We start from the raw sequence: 16,895 nt of genomic DNA on the forward strand, positions 1-16,895 counted from the left end.
CTCTCTCCCGGCGGCGCAGGCTTTGGGCGGCTCTTTTGTTTCTCGCGTTACACTCGGAGAAGGAAGGGGTGCAAGCCACGGACTTCCGTCTGCTTCCCTATCCGCGCCCCAGCGCGCCCCGCCGCGCCCCGCGCCGTTCCTTCCAAGTTTGGGAACCTGTCACCAACCCCCGGCGCCTGGGCCTAGGCAGCCTAGGCCTCCAAGGCCCCCGAGCACGCCCGCCAGTCCCCTCCGGAGCAGAAGTGGCGCCAACTGTTACAAGGATCACCCCAGGGGTGTGGGGTGGGTGGGGGGCGCATGGGAGGATCTTCGCTACCCGACCCGGTCGTAGGACCTGGTCGGTTTCTGAGGCAGTAGCGGGCAGTGGCAGTAGTGTCTGGAATTCGAATACCGGCTCTCTGTGAATCCATTTCCCCCCTCACTTCTCGATCTCATCCCTTCTAACTTCACTGGGAATGTGAATACCGTGAAGTGTGTACTGCCAACACTGATCGTTGTTGTTGAGATGAGCAGCTTCTCATACTACATTTAAAGGAGTATAAGTCTTACATGAGCAATAGCAGTATATCTGAATGTGCGTTAGTTGGTAACACTGGTTATGCATGAGTTGGTATCTCGGAGAGAGTGTCTATCGGGCACGTTGGGCATTCCCTTTCATCAGCCCAATTAGCGTCGGTTCTGGAACGGACCGTTCAATAATGGGCTGGCGTCACTCTTTTTTGGACGCCACCCTGTGTGGTTGTGTTGTATTGAACCTATCGTGAATACAGATTTGAGTTCCAATTCCATCCAATGCCCATATTTCAATAGTTGTGCTTTTTTGTTTGTGTTGCAGGCTGAGATCTGGAGCGTGTTCATCGCCATCCTGAGGAAGAGCGTGCGCAACCTGCAGGCGTGCACTGATGTGGGGCTCATCGAACACGTGTTGCACCGGCTGCAGGCGGCCGAGCCCGTCGTCGCAGGTCAGTGCCCAAGCAAGGGACGCTCAGCGCCAGCGCTCACCCGCCTTTTACTGTTATTAAAAAAATAAAAAGTGTGGGAAGATGTCTGGTAAAGAGGCTGTGCCACATGACTTAAGAGGGAGGAGGTGAAAATATTTGGGGGTCGCAGAAGGATCCGGCCGGACGGTCATTGGAGTCCATAGGGACTAGGGACCCCATGATATTTTTATCATAGGTTGCAGGTATCATGGGAGTCCTATCGACTTGAATGACCGGTCTCGTCCTATTTTTGGACCTCGTAATATCTTACCGCCCCTCTCCCCCAAAGGTCAAATAGTATCTGCACGACCCTTTAGCGGCCAGACCCACCCTTAGCGAAGGATCCTCCTGTGGACGGGAGGTTCAGTGAGTGGGGTCGGGGTTGAGGGTGTGGTAGGGTTAACGGGTGCCTGCTCGCCGGGTAGTGCCGAGTGTGCAGCTCATTTTTTGCTCGCCCAGAGGGGAGACACGACGGTGTGTTTGGACGCGAAGTGCTGCTGCTTGCCAGCAAAAAGGAAAGGGAAAGAGTTCGGGCGAGAGGGGAGAAAAGAGTAAGGGGCGCCTGCCTGCCCCGTGCTGCCAGTGCAGCGAAAGTGAAAAGATGGGAGTATATGGCTCTTGGTTAAAGAAGTGGGTCTTAAAAGAAATAGGAATTAAAGAGGAAAAAGTTGAAATTCCATAGTCATATTTTTGAAATGAATCAGTAAAAAAATAAGTGTCAAACTATTTGTCCCCTCTTTTTAACAGATTATTTTACTCTGTTTTTGTTTCAGACCTTTTGATAGAGATGCTAGGAGTCTTAGCTTCATACAGTATAACTGTCAAGGAACTGAAGTTATTATTTGGTGCAATGAAAGCAGTAAATGGCAAATGGGTAAGTATTCCGTTTACAACTATGAAATTGTTATTACTTTTCCTCTCTCTCAAAAAAATGTTTTCTCTTTGTTTTTACAAATCAGCCAAGACATTCTGCAAAGCTTTTGAATGTCCTTAGACAAACACCTCAGAGAAACGGTCCTGATGTGTTTTTCAGTTTTCCTGGTAGAAAGGGTTCAGTAAGTATTTGTAATGCAAGTAATAATAATTTAATCTGAAACGTCTGTCATGCATTCACGAATATTTCACTTTCAGGCCGTTGTACTTCCACCTTTAGCAAAATGGCCATATGAAAATGGTTTTACATTTACCACGTGGTTCAGGCTCGACCCTATTAACTCTGTCAACATAGAGCGGGAGAAGCCATATCTTTATTGGTGACTAATTTTTTTTTATACTAAATGCTACTATGTACTGTACTTCTAACCAATAATGTTTCCATTACTTCTGTACCTATTTTTAGTTTCAAAACAAGTAAAGGAGTGGGCTACTCGGCACATTTTGTTGGAAATTGCTTAGTTCTCACTTCTATGAAAGTCAAAGGAAAGGGCTTCCAGCATTGTGTCAAATATGAATTTCAACCTAGAAAGGTATGTATTTATTGACAGTTCTAAAAGTGGCTCATATGTATATGATCCATTTTAACAGAAGGTAACAATTTTCAAAATGGTAACAATAAATACATTTTGTTTTACTATTTTAACAGTGGTACATGATAGCTGTTGTATATATTTATAACCGATGGACCAAAAGTGAAATCAAGTGTTTGGTGAATGGACAACTTGCCTCAAGCACTGAAATGGCATGGTTTGTTTCAACAAATGATGTTTTTGATAAATGCTATATTGGCGCAACACCAGAGTTGGATGAGGAGAGAGTATTCTGCGGACAAATGTCTGCTATTTATGTGTTTAGTGAAGCATTATCAACTCATCAAATTTGTGCCATGCATAGACTTGGTCCTAGTTACAAAGTAAGTTTTTTTTTTTTTTTTAATGTATTTTTGGGATGATGTGTATATACAGCTGACTAATAAATGGTTTTTATTTTCCAATTAGAGCCAATTTCGGTTTGATAACGAATGCAATCTAAACCTCCCAGACAATCATCGAAGGGTGAGTGAGTGGGGTGACTTAGAACATGAGCTTGAGGCACCAGAATCAGCTCATAACCCGCAGAGCTCTGAGGCTCCTCAATGCATGACCGAGCAATGGCTGCGTACAGTAAGCATGCTTTAGTTTTGTATTTTGTCTGGTTTCTCTCTCTTATTGTATTATTTCATGAACCAACTTCAAAATTTGAAGTAACTTTGCAGTTCAGTTTGAATTACATGTCAGTTATCGATTTAAAGTTAAAATCTAATCTGATAAGGGAAGCAATGAATTAGGAATCTTTGTGTCCCCCAAGAGCAGAGTATATTCCTGCTACCATATGTGAGTTTTTCAATTTTATAAAATTTTTGGAAGGTTTTGAGGATTTCCAACTTTTATTTTGATGGAAGTGCCTGAGACACTAAAACTACCAAATATATGATTTGGAAAAGTTTGGGATTCGATGTTGAAATTTGCGGCACGCTTGGCTTACTTCAAATAACACTGTTACCTTCATTTGTGGTATAATCAGTAGATTTTCAGATTTGACTTTGGTATTTGCTGTAGGTAGTACTTTTGCAAGGTATTTTAATTGTAAAGCATATATGGTAGTTTGTGTAGCAGTAAAATACATATTAGCTGTGGTGTAGTTAGAATGTGAGTTGTCGGTACCATATCAATACACCAATACCTTCACTGTTGCGTGTTTGTGTATGCATTATGTGATACTGTTATAATTCCATTACAGTTATTCTTTTGTATTGTTTTCCTCATAGCATTCAATGAGGTATCTAGCTTTATTGACACCTGCTTTGTTGTAGTTGAATGTAGTATCTAGATAGATAGCTAGCGACTTAAATTGGATTTTTGTTTTGTTTTTTGAAATAATACAGCAATTTTCTGTTTCAATTTGATTGTTCATTTGAAGTAATCAAAGCAAATACGATTTGACTAATGGTTCTCTATGCCCCCCAGGTTCTATATGATGGAAAACTATCAAGTGCAATAGTATTTATGTACAATCCTGTGGCGACAGACAGTCAGTTGTGCCTTCAGTCAGCTCCCAAGGGCAACCAGTCATTTTTTGTGCACACTCCTCATGCGCTTATGCTACAGGTATGTTTGATTTCTATTGTAATTTTCATAGTTGTATTGTAGGTATCCTGTCAATTTTTACTTTTAAGTTTCCTATTCTTTACCATGTTTTTGTTTCTTTACAGGATGTCAAAGCTGTCATTACTCACTCAATTCACTCCACGCTCAATTCAATTGGAGGAATTCAAGTGCTTTTCCCATTATTTTCACAATTAGATTTGCCATATGATTCACCTCTAGGATCTCAAGATACTAAAAGAGATTTGCAATTATGGTATGAAACTATGTATTTGTCTATGTATGACTTAAATATCCCTTTTCAGTTCTGAAAAGTAAAGAATAAATGTAGGCATGGTAGTGAATTTACCTATTTACCAATTTATCTAATTTGATGTCTTCTGTTTTAGCTCAAAACTGCTCGGATTTATTTGTGAATTAGTAGAAAGCTCAGCTACAGTCCAGCAACATATGATACAGAATAGAGGCTTTCTTGTTATAAGTTTAATGCTGCAGCGTTCAAACAGGGATCACCTTACCACAGAGGTGTTATTATCATTTCTAGCTCTAACAAAACACTTAGTAACTTGCCTCACGCCCAACAGTGAATTACTTTTGAAGCAGGTTTGTAAATTTATTTTCTGATCTATAATTTGAAAGGAGTTACAAGAATCTAAAGCTGCTTCTCTCTGTTTCTAGTTGTTGGATCATGTACTTTTCAACCCAGCCCTATGGATCTACACACCAGCAAATGTTCAAACCCGACTTTATTCTTACCTTGCATCAGAATTTTTGTCTGACACTGGCATATATTCAAATGTCAGAAGAGTCTCCACAGTATTACAGACCGTTCATACCTTAAAGTATTACTATTGGGTTGTTAATCCCCGAGCCAAAAGTGGAATAACACCCAAGGGACTAGATGGGCCTCGGCCTGCACAGAAAGATGTTCTTGCAATAAGAGCATATGTACTCCTATTCTTGAAACAGCTCATAATGATAGGAAACGGTGTAAAGGATGATGAACTTCAAAGTATTTTGAACTACTTAACAACAATGCATGAGGTATAGCACATTATTACAGTTCTCAGGTATCGTACAATTCTTAGTTTGCTGATTGAAATTTTTTGTCCTTTACCGAATTTATTTTTTCAGGATGAAAATCTTCATGATGTTCTTCAAATGCTTATATCATTAATGTCTGAACATCCCTCCTCACTTGTGCCAGCCTTTGATGTAAAACAGGGTGTTCGCACTATTTTTAAATTACTTGCTTCAGAGAGCCAACTTATTCGCTTGCAAGCTTTAAAACTCCTTGGTTTCTTTTTAAGCCGCAGTACACACAAGTATGTTATGAAATTTGATATTGTTGAGGTAGCCGGGTATTCGGCCAGATTTCTATCCAACTATACCTACTAATGTCTTTGGTCATTTTTATAGGAGGAAGTATGATGTGATGAGTCCACATAATTTGTACACTCTACTTGCTGAACGGTTACTTCTGAATGAACAGACTCTAGGGCTGGCTACTTATAATGTCCTTTATGAGGTAAGATTGTCATAATTGTATCTTCAATAAAACAGTTATTTTTACTGTGATTCTTAATCTAATTTGTTTTAATTATTCAGATAATGACTGAACATATAAGCCAACAAATTCTATATACAAGGCATCCAGAGCCGGAGTCACACTACCGGCTTGAAAATCCAAGTATGATGAATTATAAATTCAGTTTTTGTTCATTTAATTTTGGGAAGGCATTTCTATTAATTTTTTTGTTTTTTGTGTCCTAGTGATTCTTAAGGTTGTTGCTACTTTGATCAGACAATCAAAACCAACTGATCAACTTTTAGAGGTGAAGAAATTATTTCTTTCAGATATGACACTTCTCTGTAATAACAATCGAGAAAATAGGAGAACTGTTCTCCAAATGTCTGTTTGGCAGGTCAGTTAAAAAAATCATCTTATTGCTCCCATTTTATTTTTTAACTTTTATGGTAACATTTTTAACTTTTTTCTCTTAATTTTTAAGGAATGGTTGATTGCTATGGCATACATTCATCCTAAAACTGCAGAGGAACAGAAGATATCTGACATGGTTTATATTTTATTCCGAATGCTCTTGCACCATGCCATTAAACATGAATATGGTGGGTGGAGAGTGTGGGTTGACACTCTTGCAATAGTTCATTCCAAGGTTCGTCCACTAAGATGTGAAATTACATTGTTGATCATAATATTGTTCAATTTACTCTTACTTTCATGGAATCTTATTGTTTCAGGTTTCTTATGAAGAGTTTAAGCTACAGTTTGCTCAAATGTACGAACATTATGAGCGTCAGCGCTCTGACAACATAACTGACCCAGCCCTTCGACAGCAACGACCCATCAGCACAATATCTGGGTGGGACCAACAGCAACAGGGTCATCATCCAGGTTCACAACGTGCTATTGCTCATGCGGAGGGCCAGACTAATGGCTATCATGACTGGCACAATGGTGAAACAGATCATTCTCAAGTAAGAATTACAGGTTTCCTATTAAGAGGGTTTAACTGCAAAAACCAGAAAAAATATTGAATTTGCATTTTCTTTCTTTTTTTGCTACAGGAAATTGAGGATCAGCAACAATCTACACCTGTCTGCAGTTGTGAACTGGATTCTGAAAATTCTGACACACCTGCTGGTAATTGTCCAGAGGGTACATGTTATGCTGTGGTATCTGCTGAGTCCAAAGAGGCTGGTACTCTTGCTAGCTCATGTCAAGAAGAGGCCTCATGGTCTGCAACACCTGAGCCAGTGGCAGATATACCCTCCGATTCTGTGCTAATTGATTCACAAACACCTCATGTTGAAGAAGTTTGTGATCAAGCAGACAAATTTACAACAAGTGAAAGTGATCCAAGGACTTTATGTGAATCGCAGCCTTCTCCTGTCAAAAGTAACAGTGTTAAGTCATCTCCTATTCGGTTAGCATCAACTCCCTCACCAAACAGTCCAGAAAAGACTGAATCTTCAGAAACTGAAGCCACTAATTGCTCAAGTAGTACAATCGTTAAGGACATGGACATCAAGGATGGTGAAATGGGGACACAATGTACTGAAGAAAGTATTATTTGCTCAAGTCCAGGCAAAGAGAGTTTAAAAGAAGTGGCAAACGATTCTACTGTTAGTTCGCCGGAAGTTTCCAAACCAGAGGTTGAACTTGAAAATGATAATGGTGATGATGAGGAAGATGAAGAAGAAATCATTTGTAGGCTTGGTGAAGAGACATCATCTATGCATTCTGCCACTGAAGAGTTATCTAGCCCTTCACCATCCCACAACAAAGTTAGTGAATCTCCTGAGAAGTCTAAACCTTTGGATATCAGGTCACTTGTCAAAGCTGAAGAAGATAGCGATTCCATCGTAACTCCTGAATCTCACGAGGAGTTTAGTCCTGTTACCCCACCACATGCTACCTCTGAAACTTTAGTTAGCACTGATGAGACATCAGTCCCAAACGTTTTGTCACTGAGTACTGTCAGCGACAGTGTGCCTTCTGATTCTGGGGTATCTGTAGTCACCCCAACAACTGAGGATGTGTCAACTCCTGGTGACACTGACACTGGTATGTTCATATCTCACCACTATGTAGTTTAATATTTTTTTTACCTTTAATATGCATAAGGGTTTTGCATTTTATTATCATTACTATTTTTATTAACTTTTGAAAAAAATCTTTCCTTTTTAGCATCTGAGGCACGCCGGTTAGATTTGAGCGAATCAGAGGCCTTGCCCACATCAGTCTTAAGTGAAGAAACTTTACCAACAGATACTTCCTCTGATTCAACTACCATAGCAGAACCTGAAATTGTAGTAACCGAACTTTGTCAACCTATTGCTTCTGACGCCACACAGGAAACTGAAACAACTCCAGAAGTGTCTCCTATTGAAGATGTGTCTTCAGACCTTCCATCACCTGTAGAGACAATATCTTCTTTAGTTGATGCTGGCTCACCAAAACATGCGGAGGTTGAGCAGGACACATCAGCACCTATTTCCAGTTTCTCACCTGACAATGAAGGAAATTTTGTTACTGCTATTGAAAATCAAGACCACAATTCAATTCAACCACCTGACATTTCAGATGTGGTACATGAAGATCGTTTGAAATTAATTTCTGAAAATGGCATTGAAGTGATACCACATGAAGAGAATGCTAATGTAGTTATTTCTCAAGATTCTTCTGTTCTTGAGGACATTGGACTCAACCAGGGTGATGAAGGAGGAGAAATCAAGTCCTCTCCTCAGAAAAGACCACAAAGCACCTCAACTGCTACTCAAGTGGAACACTCACACTTTGGTAAATTTTCTTGATAAGTGATTCTCAATCAGTTTTAATATACTAAATGTCGGACTCTAATTAGTATGTGGTTGACATTTCTGACAGTTCATATCTTGGCTCTCATTTCAGATTCAAAACAAACCAAAGATGAGAATGCTACTGCAGAGCAGGGGGGAGCAAATGGTGCACAAGGAAGACCAATGTTTAGTCCTGGTCCATCAAGACCTCCATTCAGAATACCTGAATTCAAATGGTCTTACATACACCAGAGACTTCTTTCTGATGTTTTATTTTCTCTAGAGACTGACATACAAGTGTGGAGAAGGTACATTCTAAATTTAGCTGACTCTTTTAAATACTGTAAATAAATGTGATTGATTTTGTTTTCAAAATATAATGTTATGGTACTGTCTATTTTCAGTCATTCAACAAAGTCAGTATTAGATTTTGTAAACAGTGGAGAGAATCAAATTTTTGTGGTGAATACTGTTCACTTAATTTCACAACTAGCTGACAATCTTATCATAGCTTGTGGAGGACTACTTCCTCTCTTAGCATCTGCAACTTCTCCAAATGTAGGTGCCTTTTTAAAAAGTGTTATCCTCTAAGTCTCTATGATCACATTCATACTAACTAAATTAAACTTGATTTGTTTAAATATTGAATTGGAACTATTTTATCTTTCAGAGTGAGCTAGAAGTCATAGAACCTACTCAAGGAATGCCAATTGAAGTTGCAGTATCATTTCTGCAACGTCTTGTGAACATGGCAGATGTTCTCATTTTTGCTAGCTCTTTAAATTTTGGTGAACTTGAGGCGGAAAAGAACATGTCAAGTGGTGGTATTTTACGGCAGTGCCTGCGACTGGTTTGTATCCCCCTTTTGCTTTCTTTACATTTTTTATGTTTCTGTTTTTCTGTTTGTTCTTTTAAATTATTATGCCAAGTTAAAATTGAATTTTGTACCAATCCTGTAGGTTTGCACCTGTGCAGTACGTAACTGCCTAGAATGTAAAGAAAGAAGCCGTCCATTCTTCAATGCAGCTTCTACCCCTGTTTTCAATGCCAACAATAAAAATGTGCACATCCAATCACTAATTAGGGGTGTTCAGACCTCACCCAAAGTAAGTCAACTATGCAACAAGCAGTTCTCCTGAATCTCATAATAAATTTTTCTGAAATTTCATTACAATAATTTTCATTCTAACTTCCAGCAGAATATTGTTGAAAACTTATCCAATCAGTCAAGTCCTGTTAAAGATCCAGAAAAGCTCCTTCAAGATATGGATGTCAACCGCCTGAGAGCGGTAATTTATCGTGATGTGGTGAGTTGTGATGAGAGTTTCATTAATAACTACAACTAGTTTTCCAGAATATCTTACTCTATGGTTTGACATGAAACTGTTTGTTTTAGGAGGAAACAAAACAAGCTCAATTTTTGTCCTTGGCTATTGTCTACTTCATCTCAGTTTTAATGGTTTCGAAGTACCGAGATATCTTAGAGCCACCATTAATTGCAAGGGTTCCAAGTCCGCCAACCCCTGTGCCTCGCAGCAATGGAACATCTCAGCATAGCAACAGTCCTCCTGGTATGTAGCATTTTTTTTCAAAACTCTCACATTTGTTTTTGTCTATGTGCAAATTCACATTTGTACAGATCATTTACAGTAGATGTAACACAGATGCACCTCTGGCAATGGCCTTCTTAATTCAAGGAGAAAAGTGGGTTTTATTTCAGGAGAATTTTGTTCGTGATTCACTGTCCTGTTGATTCTTTTAAACTACTTCATCAGATGTTTAGATGAGGTTTAGCTACAGCAGGTGCACATTAGCTCACAGATTTAATGTTCTAGTAAAATGCACTGGTGCACATGTATTGTACTGTGTGCTCCGATCTCACAAGTTACTACCTTTAACCTAGACGTTATTTAAATATTTCGTTTGGGCAAATTTTAGCACGTGTACTTCTGTACTTGCCTGAGTTTGGGTAGCTCCCCATAAAAAAGTACTGTAATTGCACAGGTAAAAAATGGCGTGAGAAAATTAGTCACCTCTCAAAAGATTTTGTTTTACACTAAACGAAAATTTTGCTGAAAAGGGTTCGGTTCTGTGTAATAATCTGTCAACCATTATGATAATCTGATAAAAAATTCATTGGTTTTCTTTCATGCTGGCTGTCTAGAAGGAGGAGCTAGACCTTTGTTTCCGCAATGGTCACACCACGTTTACCCCCAGTTCCTTCCTGGCTCCCATCCTGATGCTTCCCCCCCTCAAAATGCCAACACCAATGCAATGCCCCCCCAGAACATAAATATAAACCATAACGCCCACCATCAACAATCGCAACAGCGGAATCACCAACTTATTAGAAATCACATCAACAACAAGCTTGATCAGGCAGCACCTCAGCTGCGCTTCCGTAGAAATATGGCGAAGCCAGGTAATAGAAATGTATCTGGTGTGAGCATGCCTCATCGTTTTTTGAAATGCTAGGATTTTGTTCACGCAATTTTATCCTTACAAGAAATTTCACCACCTTTCTTTTTTGTAGTACTTCAATGTTGTGTAGAAGACAACGAAAAAATTGCAATAAAAAAATGCTTATTGTTATGTAGGTACTTACAAAACTTTAGTTTAGCTCCATTTAGTATTTTGCTTTTTTTTAAACTATTCTAGTAAGCATGAATTCTTTGAAGCTGTATAATATGTAGCAAACTGCTCAGAAGCCATGCTATAGCACACAGGGAGCCAAAACTAGTTGAGGCTAGTTCAACTTGGAACGTCTAGCGGAGGAGATTGGTGCATTGCTAATATATTCATACTTTGTTTCTATTATTTTAAATGATTTCTCTTTGCTAAATATGAAATGATAAAATTTTTCCCTGACCACCCAACTTTCAGAAGTAACACTCCTCACTTCATCATTCATTTCTATCCATTTTCAGCTTATGATGATTTTCATTATTTTTTCTTTGCAGGCTTGCTGATCATGCATGAATTCTGTTAGATTCCATTCATTGATTGACATTCATTACGTAATTGCATTAATTGTTTTTTTGTTTGCTATTTCAGTTTACATTTCTATTCTACAGCTCTCTCTCCATAAAGCTCTGTGTAAGAGAATGTCCCTACACCCAATTATCTAGAGTTCTCTAATGTTCTGTCCTAAGCATTAATTATAAATTCAATACGTATGTAATTATTTTATTTTTAGCAGACTGCTCACAGTAGTTCTAATGTAGGAAACTCTTTCCTTCTTGGTGGTATTTAAATTAATAATGAAACCCCTACAAGTTACATAGCATCGTAGAAAAACTTAAAACATAAATTTAGGTGATGTAGGTTTACAATTAGAAATAAAAAAACCTTTAACTCTTGTTATTCATTTGGCAAATGATTAGACTCATAAGCCTCAGTTATAATTTATTTAGATTTACCGTAGTGTATATTTTTAATGCAACTATAATTCAAGTTTTTCTTCATCCCTGTGTTGTTTTTCATTATGTTTCTCACCCTGTATGATAACTTTGAACCTTAGCTTCCTTATGTTAAACCCCCACGGTGCCAAGAGTGCAGTAGACTGCATAATGCAGGAGAGGAGTTAATATGATTCTATTTTTTAATTTCAGCTCAACACAGGTCTTTGTGTTCTCATGAAGACGGTGAGTATGATGTCATAGTGGTTGATGAGAACAACTCTTCAGTTCTTGCGGATCACGACTCTCACTCCAGTGGACCAACTTCTCTAAAGGCAAGTACAACTTAACTTAGATCTGCTGGTTCTTTTTTTTGTGTTCTTTGCATACTTTTTTCATTGGGATGTTTGAAATCTAGATGAAATGTTGTTATCGACTGAGTATTACCCTAACTTTCAATGAACTTTCAACCTCCTATATTTCATCTCATATTTTGATATTGAGTTTCATTTTGATCTAACTTTTAGATTTTAGCAACTTTAATGTAGCGACAATCATACTAGAGATTGTGGTCTCGCGTTTGCTATGAAGTCATGTAGATTGTTTAGATGTACTGTTGGAAATTGTCTGTTTTCATAAGATATTATCTTAAGAGTGGTTTCTGGCCCGTATCAGTCTCAAATCCTGTAAAGATTTATGTAGAAATGTAACACTTTGAGTATATCGGCATGCAGTTGTGAGACCTTCCTATGTTTGGAGGAGTAACTCTGTTCATTAGATACCTCTCTACTCACATCTGCAGAACGCTAGATGCCCTCATTCTGTGATTACTAGCATGCTCTGTCTCTCTCTTCGCATGTTGGTCTATTTCCTGTCATACTCCTGAATGATTGGGTTTTCTCTATCCTGACCAAAATCGCATGTCCCAGCAGTTTAACTTTCCAGTACCATTTTTGGTTTAACATAAGCTCTACTTTGGTCAAAATTAGGTGGAAAATAAATTGCAGATAATTATTAAGCATGTAAACTCCAACTTTGTGGTCTATTTTCTATTTGGGCTGGTGCTGCTTTTTACTGTGAAATCTCATGGTGTTGGTCTTTGTGTCTGTCTGCTGCCTGCCAACATTCATACACCTATAGGCTAACGAACGGAACCATGTAACAACTACATGCCAAACTAGTTATCCGCAAGGTGCTACCATTTATCCTGCATCAAATAATGCAGCACAATCTGCTCAACGTGCCTCTCAAAGACAACAGCCAACGATGATCTGCAAGGTATGACAGATAAAAAAACAAAACAAAGGTCTGATCAGAGAATTAAATTTGTGAGAGCCACTATCTACTGTACAACCGGCACAGCTAAAATTAATCTGTCCAACTATTAACTTTTTAACTTACTTATAAAGAAATTTTATGTACTGTGTATATAGGTATTCCTATTGCTAGTACAAGCACTACCATACTACCATCTACTATGCGTCATTTTGAGTAGTTCAAATTTGCTGTTTTATTTTGATAGGCCTACCAATTGTTTTAAAATGCATTAGATATTTATAATTCAATTTGATGGTATTATAAGGTTGGCTAATTTTTTTTAGTAAAGTTTAGCTTGTAATATTTTGAGTGTCAGATTAAATATTGTGCATGCTACAGTACAGAGTAATTTTTTCTTTTTTCCTTGTCAACATTTTAGTCTAAACAAATCAGTTGATTCAGGTCGAGCAGATGTATTCTTTGTTCTCAATGAGCCTGTTCAACTGACTGCCAACAATTCGCTAAATTTGCACATACCCACAAAATATCCTCATTTTTCAAAATATTAATTTCATTCCCTGCCTTGAGTGTCTAGCAAAGTATAGTTTCTGGTTTTGCTTCTTAATTGTCTCTGTCTTTTCCGATAACTAATTGGCGTACGTAGTTGGTTCGGTCAGTAAACACTTGGTAACTTCAGGCTCACACTAAGCTTTTTTTCCTTTTTATAAATTATTTTACAGAGTGCTGCTTCAACGGAAGATATAAATGCCCCTCACTCAGCTGTCGTTACGGTGGAAAACGCCGAGTATAACCAAACTATTACACCTCAATCAAATGATGAAATAATACAGAACAATAATGAAGAACCAACAACCAAGAATGTTGGTGAGTGAAAAAACACAATTATTCTTATTTGTTTACTCCCTCCGCATAGGAGAATAGACACCATCAATTTTGATATTTTTAGGAATGGGAGTTGGAATGGAGGACAACGACGACAGCTGGACTGATGTCAACCTGAATGAAGATGGAGACCTAGTGGCCACTGCTCGTATCAAGGGCAGGGCGGAAGAAAACAGGAATCTGCATAACATTTCACAGTCGCAAGTACCGACGCTCGACGGCGAGGGTGGCATGGAGAGGGGTGAGAAGCCTGCCGGCGAGATCTCCGTCGTCCGCGTCCCTGCCGAGGCCAGCCCGTGCGTCGTGCCGGGCCCCGGCCTCGGCCAAGCCCCCCAGCAGCCGAGCCAGGGCCAGGGCGCGCAACAACACGCGCCCGGCGCGCACCCGCAGGCCTCGGCCCTGCCGCCGCCGTCGCGCCCCGAGGAGCTGCCCATGAAGGGCCTGGAGACGGTGCCGCTCCCGCTGCCTCTCGCCACGCCCTCGCGCGAGGCTTCCCTCACCCAGAAGCTCGAGTCGGCGCTCGGCTCCGTGTGCCCCCTGCTGCGCGAGATCATGGTGGACTTCGCCCCCTTCTTGTCCAAGACGCTGGTCGGCTCGCACGGCCAGGAGCTGCTCATGGAGGGCAAGGGGCTGACCACCTTCAAGAACAGCCAGTCCGTCGTGGAGCTCGTCATGCTGCTCTGCTCGCAAGAGTGGCAGAACTCGCTGCAGAAGCACGCCGGCCTGGCCTTCATTGAGCTCATCAACGAGGGCCGCCTGCTGTCGCACGCCATGAAGGACCACATCGTGCGCGTGGCCAACGAGGCCGAGTTCATCCTGAACCGGATGCGCGCCGACGACGTCCTCAAGCACGCCGACTTCGAGTCGCAGTGCGCGCAGACGCTGCTGGAGCGGCGCGAGGAGGAGCGCATGTGCGACCACCTCATCACGGCAGCGCGCCGCAGGGACAACGTGATCGCGTGCCGCCTGCTGGAGAAGACGCGCAACATCCTCTCCAACAAGCACGGCGCGTGGGGCTACATGGACCCGCAGGGCGCCATGCTCAGCGAGTTCTGGAAGCTGGACTCGTGGGAGGACGACGCGCGGCGCCGGAAGCGCTTCGTGCACAACCCGCGCGGCTCCAGCCACCCGGAGGCGACGCTCAAGGCCGCCCTGGAGCACGGCGCGCCCGAGGACGCCATCCTGCAGGCGCGCGAGGAGTTCCACGCGCACCTGGCCGCGTCCAGGACGTGCTCGCAGCAGCAGCAGCAGGTGCAGCACGCCGACCTCCTCGACGACAGCGAGCTGCTCGCCGACGACCGGGACCTGGACGTGGACCTGACTGGTGAGTCCTCTACCCCCTCTCTCTGGACTCTTTGCTGTAGCACCTGGTGTCAATGCCGTCTCTCCTCATCGCCAGGCCCCGTCAACATCAGCACGCGCGCCAAGCTGGTGGCGCCGGGCATCGTGGCGCCGGGCACCGTGTCCATCACGTCAACGGAGCTCTACTTCGAGGTGGACGAGGAGGACCCCGAGTACAAGAAGCTCGACACTGAGGTGAGTACTCTGTGCCGCCGCTCTGAGAGCGCCGCGCTCGTAGGCAACCCTTCCGGCACGGCCGGGCGGGCAGGCAACCCCTCCGTCTCGGGCGGCAGCGTGCAGCATAGGGCGGGGTGAAGGAAGACGAAATGGAGCGCGAGTTGATGGGTCAGGCCATGCTACTTTGTGGCCGGGGCGGGCCGGGAGGCAGCCGTTGATGAATGGTGCAGTCCTTACCGCCGACACGACAGGCCGGCGCGGCGCTCATTGATAACCTGCCCCCGCTGCCCCCGCTGCCCCCGCTGCCCCCGCTGCCCGGGCTGCACGCGAGCCGGCCCGGCCCGGGGAGCTTGCTGATTGAGCAGCCGGCCGCGGGGCGCCCGACATGGAGGCCCCCCGATGCGCCCGTGCTCCGGGGCCCTGTACTGCGCCGTGCCCGGCTGTGGGCCCCGAGGAGGGCGGCCGCCAGCCCCCAGCGGGGACCTCCACAGGGCTCCCGGGGCGCGCGCAGCCCGGCGTGCAGCGGACCGGGTCAGGCCGATGGCAAAAGTCGGCGCTGTCAGCTCCCTAATCGATCGCTACCGGCGATCCCCACCTGTCGGCGTTGGCCGTGCCAGAGCTCGCCGCCGGGCCGGGCCGAGCCGGACCGCGGGGAGCAGGGAGCGAGGGCTCCTTGGCGGACGCGGACCTTGCGACTTTGCCGATCGCCGGGTGTTGCGGTATGCATTGTGTCTTTGCAACTCTCTCCATTGGCTGGCCGTTGTCCATCGTTTGGTGGTCCAGCGGCTACGAGATAGGGAAGGGCGGGAAGGCGCCGCGCGAGGCACGGGGGAGGCGAGAGCAGCTGTGACAGCTGACAGCGCGGCTGCAGAGAGTGGGAGGAGACTCTCCGTGGTCACGGTCGGTGCTCGGTCAGCGCGGGAGATCATTGGCCCGTCCCGTCAGGTGGCTCACTTGTGGGTACACGTACACAGTGCGGTGCCGTACGTGCCAGGGCCGCGCCCACAAACCTTTTCTGCCTATTAGTTTATTTATTTATACATTTATTTCAAAGACGAGAGACACATCTCTCCTCATACCGGGTTAATCACACAGTTTCCCAGGCCTTTGCGCCGCTGGCCCGGGCCGCGCAGGCCGCGCTCCGCCCGAGCCTCATCGTATGCCTTCGTAATTATGTTTGTTTAGCGGCCGGGCGCGCGGACAGTTACACCGCTAGGAAACGGGGACTCGCGCTGCTGGAGGCGCGCCAACGCTCGCGACGGACAACTCCGCTGTCTCCTCCAGAGGACGAGGACGCGACCAACACGCGCTCTGCAAAATTATCGTTGAGCCGCGCGATCGCGTTTTTGATTACCGATATAGAGGGGCGGGGACTGCCGGGAGAGATAGATAGAGAGATAGAGAGAGAGAGTTGAAGGTGTGCGGGAGGGATAGAC

General features: G+C 43.2%; 1 protein-coding gene across 3 annotated transcripts in view; it reads left to right on the plus strand.

The window, feature by feature from the left end:
* Positions 1–16,895, plus strand: part of LOC113211084 (neurobeachin) — a 293,174-nt gene that overhangs the window by 200,884 nt on the left and 75,395 nt on the right. Inside the window, exons 3-32 of one of the 3 annotated variants that reach the window (XM_052268973.1) lie at positions 836–962; positions 1,754–1,854; positions 1,940–2,035; positions 2,112–2,233; positions 2,320–2,446; positions 2,563–2,829; positions 2,915–3,079; positions 3,923–4,063; positions 4,168–4,316; positions 4,450–4,663; positions 4,739–5,104; positions 5,195–5,385; positions 5,480–5,588; positions 5,669–5,750; positions 5,834–5,985; positions 6,073–6,237; positions 6,323–6,559; positions 6,650–7,649; positions 7,773–8,384; positions 8,496–8,691; positions 8,788–8,941; positions 9,054–9,233; positions 9,343–9,489; positions 9,580–9,690; positions 9,780–9,954; positions 10,548–10,805; positions 11,995–12,116; positions 13,779–13,923; positions 14,006–15,265; positions 15,341–15,477. In XM_052268973.1, the coding sequence (XP_052124933.1) occupies positions 836–962; positions 1,754–1,854; positions 1,940–2,035; positions 2,112–2,233; positions 2,320–2,446; positions 2,563–2,829; positions 2,915–3,079; positions 3,923–4,063; positions 4,168–4,316; positions 4,450–4,663; positions 4,739–5,104; positions 5,195–5,385; positions 5,480–5,588; positions 5,669–5,750; positions 5,834–5,985; positions 6,073–6,237; positions 6,323–6,559; positions 6,650–7,649; positions 7,773–8,384; positions 8,496–8,691; positions 8,788–8,941; positions 9,054–9,233; positions 9,343–9,489; positions 9,580–9,690; positions 9,780–9,954; positions 10,548–10,805; positions 11,995–12,116; positions 13,779–13,923; positions 14,006–15,265; positions 15,341–15,477 (7,308 nt within the window). The remainder of the gene's footprint in view (positions 1–835; positions 963–1,753; positions 1,855–1,939; positions 2,036–2,111; positions 2,234–2,319; positions 2,447–2,562; positions 2,830–2,914; positions 3,080–3,922; positions 4,064–4,167; positions 4,317–4,449; positions 4,664–4,738; positions 5,105–5,194; positions 5,386–5,479; positions 5,589–5,668; positions 5,751–5,833; positions 5,986–6,072; positions 6,238–6,322; positions 6,560–6,649; positions 7,650–7,772; positions 8,385–8,495; positions 8,692–8,787; positions 8,942–9,053; positions 9,234–9,342; positions 9,490–9,579; positions 9,691–9,779; positions 9,955–10,547; positions 10,806–11,994; positions 12,117–13,778; positions 13,924–14,005; positions 15,266–15,340; positions 15,478–16,895) is intronic. The other 2 variants (XM_052268975.1, XM_052268974.1) reach the window with 2 other exon arrangements.

The sequence above is a fragment of the Frankliniella occidentalis genome, unplaced genomic scaffold, assembly GCF_000697945.3.
Source record: "Frankliniella occidentalis isolate FOCC.00 unplaced genomic scaffold, Focc_3.1 Scaffold80, whole genome shotgun sequence".
Taxonomy (NCBI): domain Eukaryota; kingdom Metazoa; phylum Arthropoda; class Insecta; order Thysanoptera; family Thripidae; genus Frankliniella; species Frankliniella occidentalis.